Source organism: Dipodomys merriami, unplaced genomic scaffold (assembly GCF_024711535.1).
Source record: "Dipodomys merriami isolate MVZ:Mamm:240054 unplaced genomic scaffold, mDipMer1.0.p SCAF_28, whole genome shotgun sequence".
NCBI classification, from domain to species: domain Eukaryota; kingdom Metazoa; phylum Chordata; class Mammalia; order Rodentia; family Heteromyidae; genus Dipodomys; species Dipodomys merriami.
The window spans coordinates 20,537,958-20,550,455 of record NW_027204270.1 but is presented as its reverse complement, the minus strand read 5'-3'; the positions used below and the strand labels follow the sequence as shown (position 1 = coordinate 20,550,455).

General features: G+C 41.8%; 1 protein-coding gene, 1 non-coding gene and 1 pseudogene across 6 annotated transcripts in view; 2 read left to right on the top strand and 1 right to left on the bottom strand.

The window, feature by feature from the left end:
- The window catches only part of Prdm2 (PR/SET domain 2), a 98,337-nt gene that overhangs the window by 55,094 nt on the left and 30,745 nt on the right, over nt 1-12,498 (top strand). For all 5 annotated transcript variants that reach the window (XM_070037906.1, XM_070037909.1, XM_070037905.1 and 2 more), the window contains one exon: nt 10,529-10,639. In XM_070037906.1, coding sequence (XP_069894007.1) covers nt 10,529-10,639 — 111 coding nt within the window. The remainder of the gene's footprint in view (nt 1-10,528; nt 10,640-12,498) is intronic.
- On the top strand, nt 2,099-2,202 carry LOC138838490 (small nucleolar RNA U13). The gene has a single exon (XR_011375627.1). It is a non-coding gene; the product is annotated as a small nucleolar RNA U13 (small nucleolar RNA).
- LOC138838022 (small ribosomal subunit protein eS10-like) lies at nt 11,169-11,693 on the bottom strand (annotated as a pseudogene).

Below are 12,498 nucleotides of genomic sequence, written 5' to 3'. Positions count from 1 at the left end.
TTAAGTTGTGTGTGTATAAATTTTTACATGATAAATACCATAATTGTAGAAAATTAATGAACTTCATGCATTCTCCTGTTACTTAATATAAACATTCCTGGTAACATGACAGATTTCTTTGCCATCTTTCTGGATTTGAAATTAGGGGGAAAAAATGAAGTGTGAAAGAACTGTTTTTTTGTGTTTTTTTTTTTTAAAGAAGGCATTAAGTTGGCAATATCAGTTTTAGAGAAGCAGCTGTGATGATTTGGGCCACATCTTTATTTAGCATTGTGAGAAGTTGGGACTCTCAGGCAGCACAAGGGTTGGCTTCTTCTATTCCTTAAACAGTGCTTGAGAACCACACAACCTCCCTAGTCCCAGGCAGCCTTCATCTTTGGCTACATGCGGTCTGGAGAGAGGGTTTAGGTACCCGATTCTCATAGGCGTCCTAAAATTAAATGGAAACAGTTGGTTAAAATCAGAGTTGGTAAAATCAGAGGCTTATAGACTTATAGACTTAAAATATGGAAATATAGTTGCAACCGACACTTAAAGCATCAGTACCGGTGGGGACATAAGGAAGGAGTAACAGGATTGTCATTTCTTCTTCCTTTGTCTTTGGTGGACTTGTAATATCCAGAGTGTGTGGGGGAGGAATCTGGGGGTGGTAAGACAAATGAAACAAATGGCTGACTTAGGAACTGTTAGCAGAAGCAGAATGGCATTGTCTTCATAAGAAGTAACATCTGCTGACAATTTATACTTGCAGGCATGGGGATTCTACAACTTGGGCAGTAAAATCTACAGTAGGTACTGCTTAACATGGATTGCATTTATTGAGTTTGTGCCAGACACTGTGCCACTCTTTATGTGCATTGTCTTAACTCCTCAGTGACAGAATCTGGTCAGGTGTGTGCATAGTACCAGAATGGGCCATGGCAGCTTCCTATCTGTCTTGAACCAGAATATTTGTCAGTACTCAGATCCAGGCACAGGGCCATGGAGCGGTTTCATGCCATTTCAGTCCTGTGGGTTTCTGTTGTTGAGGACCTATTTTATTCATAGTACCACCCTAATACTGGGGGAAGGAATGCAAGACCAGAATAGTGTTCTCCCCTTGATTGAGGCTAAATCTTTTGTTGTTGTTATTAGTCATGGGGCTTGAACTGGGGCCTGGGCGCTGTCCCTGAGTTCTTTTGCTCAAGTGCTCTACCACTTTGAGGTACAGCTCCACTTTGTGTTTTCTGGTGGTTAATTGGAGATAAGAGTCCCGTGGACTTTACTCCCTGGGCTGGTTTTGCACTGTGATCCTCAGATCTTAGCCTCCTGAGTAGTTGGAATTACAGGGGTGAGCCACCAGTACCTGGCTGGGGCTGGCTCTTTGAAAATGAAGAGTATGAATTTTCTGAGTTTGAGCATGGGAGACTTCTGGGGACAGGTGAAATAAGGGACTAGATTGAGAGAGATACTTTTCCCTACCTGCGGGCACTCACGTAGGATAAACTCTAATTCTAAAACCCGGTCCTGATAATTGAAGTAATTTTTTTAAAAATGTTTTTATTGTTATTATAAAGGTGATGTACAGAGAGGTGACAGGTGAAGAGTATATTTCTTTTTGGAGAGTGTCACCTTTCCCTCTCTCTCTCCCATTGTTTTCCTCCTATCCCCACCCATAACTGTTTAAAGTTTTTGTTTATTTTACTTTTTGTAATACTGGGGTTGAACTTAGGGCTGTGAGCCTGCCAGGCTGGTGTTCTGCCATCTGTGCTATGCTCTCAAGCATTTTTTCAATTTTTCTTTAGATCTACTTTTTGTTTTGCAGATGGGATCTTATTTTTGCCTGGGCTGGCCCTGACCATTCTTCCTGCCCATTCCACCTGCCTAGTTAGGATTGCAGATGGGAGCTACCACACATGGCTTGTTGGTTGAGACGGGGCCTCCCCAGCCTTTGACTTTTCACTTCTGAGAGTAGCTAAGATTATGGGTATGAGCCACCATGTCTGTCCTGGTCCTTAATTTCGGATAAGGGCATAGCAGCAGGTGTGGAGGGTGCTGCATGGCAGGAGAGAGCTGCCAGAGGGAGGATTAGATTGCCTGGCAAAAAAAGGTGGAACAGATCCTTTTCCAGTTCATAAGCATGATGATTGGGTCTTCACGGGCTTGTGTGGCATGTGCTTCTTTCAAACTTTGTTAAGATGTGGCCATATTACATATCTGATGTGAAAATAAATTGTACAGAATTGCAGTTGCACCTGAATAGGTGGTAGGACTTCATGGTAGGGCCAAGAGGTTAGGTCTTTCAATGCTCAGGTGCTTAGAAACTTCTAGCAAAATGAATATACTCAAATGGGTAGTCTTAAGCTAGATGCAAAATAAAAGTAGATAATATTATCATTACGTTCACCCTTGACTGTGAGCACCTTGGCCCTCCGGTTAATATTGACAGATAATTGTTTGGATTTTTATTTACATAGTAGCAGATGTCATGACAGACTTCAGTAAAACAAGAAGATGAATAAGTGTGTGGCTGTTTGGAAGGAGATGTTAGTTTTTTGTTTGAAGTCATGTGATACACACAGAAAAGACTCAGAAGATATACACTAAAGGTTAGCATCACTCAATCAAATAAAGAAACAATTCTGGCTATTTAGTACCAGTTAAGAATATTTTAAATTCCATTTGAATGTGTAACGGTTGTGGATTTGAGAATAGTGGACTTGTGAACAATTGTACAAGAAGGAGGTGGAGGACAGAGAAACAGTTCTGCTGTGGTAGAGGCACAGCTGAGCAGAGGCCTTTTCCAGATTGTGCTTTTGTAAAATGGTGTATGTTAATCTCAACCAGAAAAATATTTTCAGTTTTCTCATTAATTTTGCTTCTGATGTCATTTGTTTTTTTGAAAAATAATCTATTGTTATATTCATCTTAGTACAGTCAGCCAAGAAAGCCCACCTCTAGTCATCACAGCCCTGGGGCTACGGGCCTGCCACCACCCATTCTCTTTGACTCTCCATCTGTGGATGCATTTTACATTGATTTTCTGTTGGTTAATGATGGTGTGATGCTTGCTTCTGTGTGCATTTCTATAAACAATGTTAAAGTATTTTGTGTTTCAAGTTAAATTTTGTCTCAGATTTACATATTCATTTTTATTCCTAAAAATATTTTAAATTGAATTTGGTAGTGAACTCAAGAGATTATAGTGTTATAATGTTATATAGTGTTATAGTTCCTGGGCTTTGAAAGGAAAGGACTTTGTTTTCAGGTGGGAACGGGTTGGTTCTTGATCTCCAGGTGGGGCTATCAGGCACTCGGAGTGCATGCCTCTGCCTTGGGTCCTTAAACTCCCCCTTCCCCCCCCCCCCCACTACACCCCCCTAATATGGCCTGGAGGGACTGACACAGATAAAGCCTACAAAAAAACCATGAGCAGAAATTAAATTATAAAATAGAACAGGTTAGCAGCATGTTTAAGTATTAGTGACAATTAAGTCTTTGAGATTTCAAAGAATGTAGGAAACCTTAAGTTTGTTAAAGTGTATTTGAGGAGCCACTATAAAGTCTTTTTTTTTTTAAAAGAAAAATTAAAAGCATGACTCCCTTCAGATGTGACTGTTGCCAACTCCTACCAGCCTGCCCTTTGGAAGAGTGAGGGAGCCCACAGCCAGGCTCCTCGACCACCCCCTGGTAGGAGCAGCTATGTCAGGAATTTACTGCGATCTGCAGAACTTTTCCATTGTTTCTGTTGGAAGCAAAGTCTCCAGCCCTGTTTTAATACCACAAGCAACTTAAAACCAAGGAGACTTTATTTTTATAATTCACCTCCAGGATTACAGACAGCACTACTCTTGGTAAGTTTAACTACAGGAAAAGATGTATGATTTTGCCAAGGGAGCTTAGCAGAATTTTCTTACCGCCAGGTGAACTTCAGAGTTGTTTTAAGTGAAAAACATCACACAACGTGCAGCATCTCCCAGCTTGGACCAACAGGGCCCCACCCTGGCGCCCTTGATCTCCCTTTGGACACTAGTTACCCTATTGCCACATCCCCTGTGTGACCCTGTTGACTTCTCCCAAAGCCCTTTGGATGCAGACATTGAACTAGATAGAGCCTTGGTTCCTGGGGAAAACCTTATTTTATCTGTTCCCAGCTTTTTTCCTCTTCTGCACACCTACCACATGTAAAACGATGCTGCAGTCCAACCCCTGCCCACCCATTGACTGGTTCTTATAAAGCCTCAACTGACCATTTTTAATGCCACATCAGTTCTCCTCCTTACCAACATATTCAAACGGGGATTTCAGCTTTTTAAAACATTAGGAAGGGATCATTTAGCATAGACGTTAGCTTGTCTTCCTTGTCCTTTTGCAACTCAAACCCTGTAAACCAGATGCCCTGAATGCTATCGACCTACTGTCATTTCTCTCAGAAATGTGAAAAGATAATATGATGAACTTGAAGCTTTAGTGAATTTCTCACATTTGCCAGAGAGGCAGATGACATTGTTAGGTTGTTTTTTAGGAGTGAAATTACAACCCAGAATGTGTCACTACCAGTCCTACTGGAACACAAAGGTCAGAGTGGTAGATTTGGATGGGAGTTGAAGTCCGTGTCACTGCTGACTGGGTAGGAGGTTTGAGGTGGTTCATGGAATGACATGAAGCCTCAGAGCTGTGTTTATGAGCTTTGGGAAGCTGACCAGGATGATCTTCAAGACTCCCCTACTCCATGGCCTTCTGTTTCTTTTCTCTCTCACCTCATGATCTCATATCTGTGTGTTCCCTAAGCCTTCCTACCCTTAGTATAGCTGTTTTCGTTCGTTAAAGCCTACTGTGAAAGCATGGTTCCAGCCCTCAGATGGGCCACCAGGGCCCTCCTGCTAAGGGCAGGAAGAAAAGAAAGTTTGTGCCAAGCTTCAGGGCAGCATCACAGGGCTGGGGAGAATTGTAGGAAAGAGAAGATAGGTCGGTATGTCACACTATCAACATAGCAAGGAGAAATCCAGGCACCTAGACTTGGCATTCTGAAGTTGGTAGACTTACACTGGAATGGTGAGCATGGAAGTCGAGTTGTGGGGAGGAAGGGCTGGGTGGGTGGTGAGGACAGGAAGGAGGTAGTGGGAGCAGGTCACCTTTAGGGAGTTGATTCTGTCCAGGGTTGTCCTGTCCTTCAGTGACCTTCCATGCCACAACTGTGGAACTCTAATTCGGTCTTGACTGATTTGGAATCAACTGTGAATGTAAATAAGAGGGGAAAGCTCAAGAAAGACTGGTGGCCTGGCTTCTGGGCTCTGGAGTTCAGTTGATTTTATACTGCTGTTAGCTTGTGACTAAGGATACAGCACACCTACACATCTATTATTGAAATTGCTAAATGCATGAGCCTTTACTGCTGTGATGAATTTTTAATGTAACTTGAGCAAACCTTCTGGAATTTTGCATCCTCTTTGCTGCCTGAACATTTTTTTAAAATGAAACTTTATTCTCTAGAATTTCCTTGTATTTGTCTAGTTTATTACAATAGTAGAACATAGTCCAGACTGGGTTAAATTACTCATGTGCTGCTTTAGGCAGTTTTGATTTTGCAACTCCCAGTGTAAAGCTGACCGTCTGTTGTCTAAGGATGTCGAAGCACTGGTATGGCTTTTACTTTACTACAGAGTAAAAGCTCACACATTGAGATTGTTCAGTGCCAGGCAGACATTTCAGATCAGGCTTCTGGGCTTGATGGATCTTGTTAAAGTCAAAAACTGTAAAGGAAAAAAGCTGAATTACAATTTGATTTTGTTCCTTTACAAATGCAGTAGAAGTTGTTATATAACTTATTTACAGTTTTATTTATCTGTACTAAGATTTAACTTGGGGTTGCACACTTTGTAGGCAGGCTCTCTAGCTACCCCTTGAGCCATGCCACAACCCTCATTGCTTTAGTCATTTTCACTTAGGGTCTTGTGTTTTTGCCTGGGACTTGCCAAGACTGTGAACCTCCTACTTATGCCTCTTGTGTAGCTGGGATTATAGATGTGTACTAATATACCTAGCTTGTTTGTTAGTTTAGATGTTTCTTGCTACCTTGTTTGTCAGTGTTGGCCTGCAGCCATATCTTCCTGATCACCTCCTAAGTAGTTGGGATTATAAACCTGAGCCACTGAGCTGTGTTCAGTTTTTATGACTTTGTTTTTTGTTTGCCAAGTGAAACAATAGGTGTAAAGTGTGTTCACTAAAGAATAAAAGTATACTTATTGCCATTGTTGCTCTGAAGAAATAACTGTAGCAGAAAGTGCACTTCTGGTGTTACTGTCTTTGAGTTTTAATTGTGGCCCCTGAGCTAATGACAGTCAAGGGACCTCAGGCAGGTCACTCTCCTCTCTAGTCCAGGAGTGTTTACTCTGTGAAAGGAGAGGAGGATAAATTGGAAATTTGGGGTCTTCTAACAGAGTGGTCCACAGTAGTATGGGCATCAGATTAAATATGAATGCTGATCCGCCTGAGATTGAATCTGCTTCATTGATCTTGGCATCAGCAGATAAGTATGCAGGGATTTTGTGTGGAGGTCTTGCTGTGGTAGATAACTGCTGCTTTCCTTCCTTCCCCATTGCCTTTCCTTCTGTACATAACGTCGTTTGTCCTGTCCTTCATGCTGTTCTTTGTTTTCATTGCCATTTCACTTCCTGTGTTTCATTCCTGTATCTTTCTTGTCTAGACCAAGTGGAGCAGCCAGCTGGCAGTAGCGCCATGCAGGACTCTGCAGGACCCCGATGGTAAGTGCACTTGTGTACTTGCCACATGCCAGCCCAGCCACTCCTCTTGCCTGGAAGATAGAAACTCGCAAGCCCCCATCCCCTTTGGCAGTGTCCTGTCCGGTTTTTTTTTTTCCTTTTAATTTGATGACATTGAGTACAAGTATCAGGGAAGATGTTTCCTGATTGAGGAAATGTAGCAGATTCTTCTGTCTGTCCTTGCACTGTTGGGTATCATGACCCTAGGCATAAGTGTGAGCAGGACTCTGGTTCTAACCTGATTAATACTACTGGCTCCTCGGCATTGTGGTATCTCCCACAAAATAGCCAATAGGGCAGACGGTTTTCAGAGTGCCTTCATCTCTGGTGTCTTGAGAGATGGTTCTGGTGGAATGAGACAACTGTTTGATGTGATAGGCAAATCTGGGTTTAGTGAACAAGCCATAGGACCATGATACACAGTTGTCATTGTCTGCCAAAGTACTTTGGTGATAAATCTACCTGTTGCATTCCTTCATTTTTACAAGTGGTTTCTCAGTGTTATTCAGGTACTCAACTATAATTTTTAATATATATACACGCACTACAGTCTTGTCAGTGTTTTCCATCACACAGTATATTGGGCTAACCCGGTAGCTCTTTTTTTTGGGGGGGGGGGAGGGTCCGGTCGTGGGCCCTTGACTCTGGGCCTGGGTGCTGTCCCTCAGCTCTTCAGCTCAAGGCTAGTGCTCTACCACTTGAGCCACAGCGCCACTTCTGGCTTTTTTCTTTTTGCTTATGTGGTGCCAAGGAATCGAACCCAGGGCCTCAGGCATGCAAGGCAAGCGCTCTACCATTGAGCCACCTTCCCACCTCCCTCCCCCCCCCCCCCCTTAGCTCTTAACAGGTAGAAATTCTTCCCCAAGGGACATTGGCCATGTCTTGATACATGGGCATCACATTGGAGGGGGGTGGGGTCACTGTTGATTTGTGGGTTAATACAGCAGTGTTGCACATCATTCTCCGCCCACAACAAAGAATTAATCTATATTAGCCTAATCCAAATTTACATGATGTAGTCAAGATACCTGGATATCCTGTAGCTATCTGTGTAGGGTACAAGTGGCTTCTGATCTCTACACAGTGGTTTATACTTCAATGGTCATGACTTTTATACAAACATCTTTGCTGAGGTAAAAGGGAAACTTCTCATGGATTAGGTTTGGGGAGTCCAAAAAATGGACATTGGTTTGAGCTAGGTCTTCTAATATTCTTTTAAGCAGGAAAGAATAAAATGCGCTTTAAAAATAGTTATGCAGTTAACATTTTGTTACTTTTTAGTGAACAGTATTAGTAAAGTTGTTTTTTGCTTCATTGTAATGGAAGCATTCAAATTTCATTTATTCAGTACTGTACTTAAGTGCCAGTGTGATTTTGTTGGTATGTGAAGTGCTAACTAGGTTTTTCACAACAGTGAATTGCAGGAAATCTTTGCATTGTCTTTGTAAGGGACTACATCACAACAAAATTTTACAGCGTGGACTTATAAATCTATAAGATTTATGTTTAGACCATACCCCTCTATTTTAGTTTATCTTAAAATCTCATACACTATAGAATGTAAGTGGCCAGTGAGAAAAGGTCACATTCTTCCATTTGCTTTGGGACATATGGTAGTTCTGATGCCTTAGAAGATTTTTGTGGCTTTTCATTCAGGGAAAAACATCTCAATGTAACTTTTGAATGAAGCATGTCAAGGGCTGGGCCAGGGTGCTTCACAGTTAAGAAAGAAGCATGGCTTTTCTCAGACAGCAGTGGTGCCAAGAGCATTAGGTCATTCTGTGTAGGCAGATAGTCATTTCTGTTGGCATGTGCGTGGGTGATAACACTGTATTTGGTATCAGTAATCTAATATGGCCTCACACAGGAAGGGCATGTGTCATAGTAGGGACAAGTAAGCTGGTTAACAAGAGACAATCCAGATTTCCCATCAATGCAAGTGGCTCCTTCCAGAGCCTCTTTTGCCATCAGATTTAGGCTAAGTGCTGCTAGTTTGGCAAAGGGAGGTTCTCATCTAAACAGATGGATGCCTATCTCTATGCAGGGCCATGAAATAGTCTGTATCCATTGCCCTCTACTGTGCCCCTTCCTGTTTGCACCAGATGTGGCTTTAGTGAAGCGTGTGCTTGTGTACCCAAGCTGTAGTGACTACCTGTGGACAAAAACAGGCTTATTAATAGGAATTACAGGGAAACCTTACATACTGTAGTTTTAGGGTACAGGATGGAACAGAAGCTAACCAAACTAAAAACTTTTGTGTGTGTGTACTAATATTAGGGCTTGGATTCAAGGCCTAGGCATACTGACCCCTTCCTTTTTCACTCAAGGCTAGTGCTCTGCCACTTGAGGCACAACTCCACTTAGAGCTTTCTTTCTTTTCTTTTTCTTTCTTTTTTGGTCAGTCATGGGACCTGAACTCTGGGCCTGGGTGCTGTCCCTCAGCTCTTCAGCTCAAGGCTAGCGCTCTACCACTTGAGCCACAGCACCACTTCTGGCTTGTTCTGTTTATGTGGTGCTGAGGAATTGAACCCAGGGCCTCATGCATGTAAGGCAAGCACTCTACCACTGAGCCACCTTCCCAGCCCGCCCGCCCTCCCCTCCTTTGTCTCTTTCTTTCTCTCTCTCTCTTTCTCTCTCTTTCTCTTTCTCTCTCTCCCTCTCTCTCTCTCTCTCCTCTCTCTGTTTCTTTTTCTTTCTTTCTTGCGGTTAATTGGAGATAAGAGTCTCATACACTTTCCTGTTTTGTCTGGCTTTGAACTGTAATCTTCAGATCTCAGCCTCCTGAGTAGCTACAGATTACAGGCATGAGCCACCAGCACGTGGCTCAGTCCTAATTATTATTTTTTTGATGGTGCTATTTTATGTCATCTGTTTTTGACATGTTCCTCTAATGATTCTCTGTTGTAGAGAATATAATTTTCCATATGTTCCAGGAGTTATAAATGGGTTCTTGTTTTTCATTTTGCTAATGCGGTGATAAAAGTGGCTTGTTTCTAAAAGGGGGACAATTGTGTCAGTAGGGGTCTGTGGAGGAGAGTAGTTAGAGAAAAGGAAGTGTTCCAGGAAAGATGTATGAATCTGCTTACATCTTGAGACAGAGGAACAACAGCTCTTGGAGGGAAAAATATGCCAAAGGCGGAGTAGCAGTTGTGGGTTATGCCTATGCTTTGGAACCTGCCTGTAATGAATTCATGTCCTTACTGCATTCTCTCTGGACCTCAGTTTATTTTCTCAGTTCCTAAAGTATGAAATGACTTGAAATGCTGCAGTTAGTATTTCCTGAACTTCATTCCTCCAACCATTAGTGAAATGCTGAACTGTGCTGGACTTAGTCAAAACCATAGGGCCCTTTGAGAGACAAGCTGACCCGTGTGATTTATTCATAATTACCCTGTGTTTGATACTTGCCCGGTGTGCATGCATATCCCTTACAATTCTGTGGAATCTCTTCTCTTATTTTGCTTTGACAGTAATAGTTATGTCTTAACCAAAAGGGCTCCCAAGTTATACTATATTGTTTTTCTCCAATATGCTCTTGTGTGCCTGTTACTTGTATAGGATTATTAACTTGATGGGTACTGTAACTATGAAGGAAACGAATTCCCAAGACTTGGCTTAAAAATATATTCATCATCCATTCTTTTGGAATCCAAAATGATAATAATTTCCTACAAATACACAATGTACCATGATTGGGTTAATAATCTCCTTCCAGAATTCAGAGTGATAACAACTGAGTGAGCAAATAAATAAATGTTGTGTTGCAGGGAAGAAAAAATCCCAGGAAAATAAAAACAAAGGAAATAAAGCCCACGACATACAGCTGAAAGCCAGTGATCCAGATTCCAGCTGTGCAAATATGAGAGACTCTGAGGAAGGTAAGCTCATGATGCAGGACTTGTCTGATTTGGGTATGTACAACCAGTTAGTTGTTGCCTTATCTTGTTCTTCTGAGAATTGTCCAAGAGCTATATAGGAATCAAACAGCAAACAAACAAAACTGCCTACATTTAGTATGGTGACCCAAATCTTCCACATCTTACCTTTCAAGAAATTACCCAAGAGCATCTTCATTAAACATGAACTTACTCTTGTTGAAATAAAATGAAACAACCTATTTGATTGCATTTACAAAGAAAGTGAAATGTGCAGCTATCAACACAAATCTGTGGTGACAGAAGGCAGGACTGACTAGGAAAGGCAGAGGCTTCCAGGACACTGGCAGTGTTCTACTGCTGATCTGTGCACTGGCTAAATGGGCACTTTTATTTTATAAAAATTACCTTGCTATATATACTTTATAGTTTGTCCACTTTAACGTATGCTTTATACTTCAAATAAATACTTAAAATATCAAACACTTGACATTTATAAAACAGTGCAAGTTTTTGTTTTTGTTTTCCTGGCTACAAGTTTATTCAACACAAAACAATCTCCATCTTTACTGGGGTGGCTGACCACATTCATGACCAAATCCACCTCTAAAATGCAATTCAGTTGCTGAACCAGCCCCAGCCTTGGCTTTCTTGTCAGCACCAGGGGGCACAGCACTCCGTCTATAGGTGTCTGTCAGCTTCACCTCTTGTGAGTCTTGCAGGCCACTCGCCCTCCACACCTTTTGTCTGAGGCCTTCCAGTCTCAGGTGGGCTGCATCACAAAGTAGCAGGCACAATCTCAGGAGGCAGGTGGAGATACTGGATACCCTCATTGCTTAGGTACCAATAAAAATGCCTCCAGGCAAACTGTTTCTTCACGTAGCCCTGAGACTTGAGAGACTGCATAGCCTTCATGACGTGAAGGTTGGGTACATTCTTGTCTGCCAGTTCTGGGTGCTTGGGCATGTGGACATCCTTCTTGGCCACCATAACTCTCTCCTTAAAAAGGAGTTCATAAATGGCAATCCGGTTTTTCTTGGTCATCAACATCACGGCAGCTTCAGGAAAAGCGTCTTTTGTTATTTTTATCTGTGTGTCTCTACAAAATGTTCTTTTAGTCCCTTTGAGCATTAATATTCTAGACCTTTGATAATGTAATAATTCTTAGAGGCAGGTATTGAATCAGTGAAGCAGTTTGCTTGTTGCAATTGAACCACTATATTGAGTCTATTGATACAAAAATGAGGGAGATGTGTCTGATCAGAATGAGGTTGGTCCTGAACAGTGTAGTTGGGGGTCCCCTGGATGCTTTACATTCTTCTCAGCAAACAGTTTACACGATAAGCAAATGATTGAGACTATGCTTTGTGTTCCCCTCACATCTCTTTATGTTTAGGTCTCAGCACACCACATCAAGTGTGTAGACATGCCTTGGTGTGGGCATTAGAGTTACTGGAACTGTGCATATTTAGGTTCCTATAACTTCTGACAGCTTTAAATTGGGTTGTTGCCAATCATAGGGAAAAGCAATCTCTCAGAGTCTCTTTTTTAATCCGAGGAAGTCACAGATAGTGATCGAAAATGAACTTTAGGAAGTGATTCCTGAATCCTAGAAGCACATTTTTTTGTCTTCTTGTGTTGTTGATAATTGAAACAATATTCTAGGTATTTGTTGAAAATACATTTGAGAAGAGACCTAATTTGAAATTGAATGAGTTTCCCAGTTTGTGGAAAGCTTTTAGAATTTCTGAAATTTGTCTAGGGAAGAGAAAGCTGGTTCTATTTAGAAACAAGAGCCTCATTACTAGTCAGTGTAGTGGTGGGCTACAAGTACTAGCAAAAAAGTGAGGCCTGTATTCCAA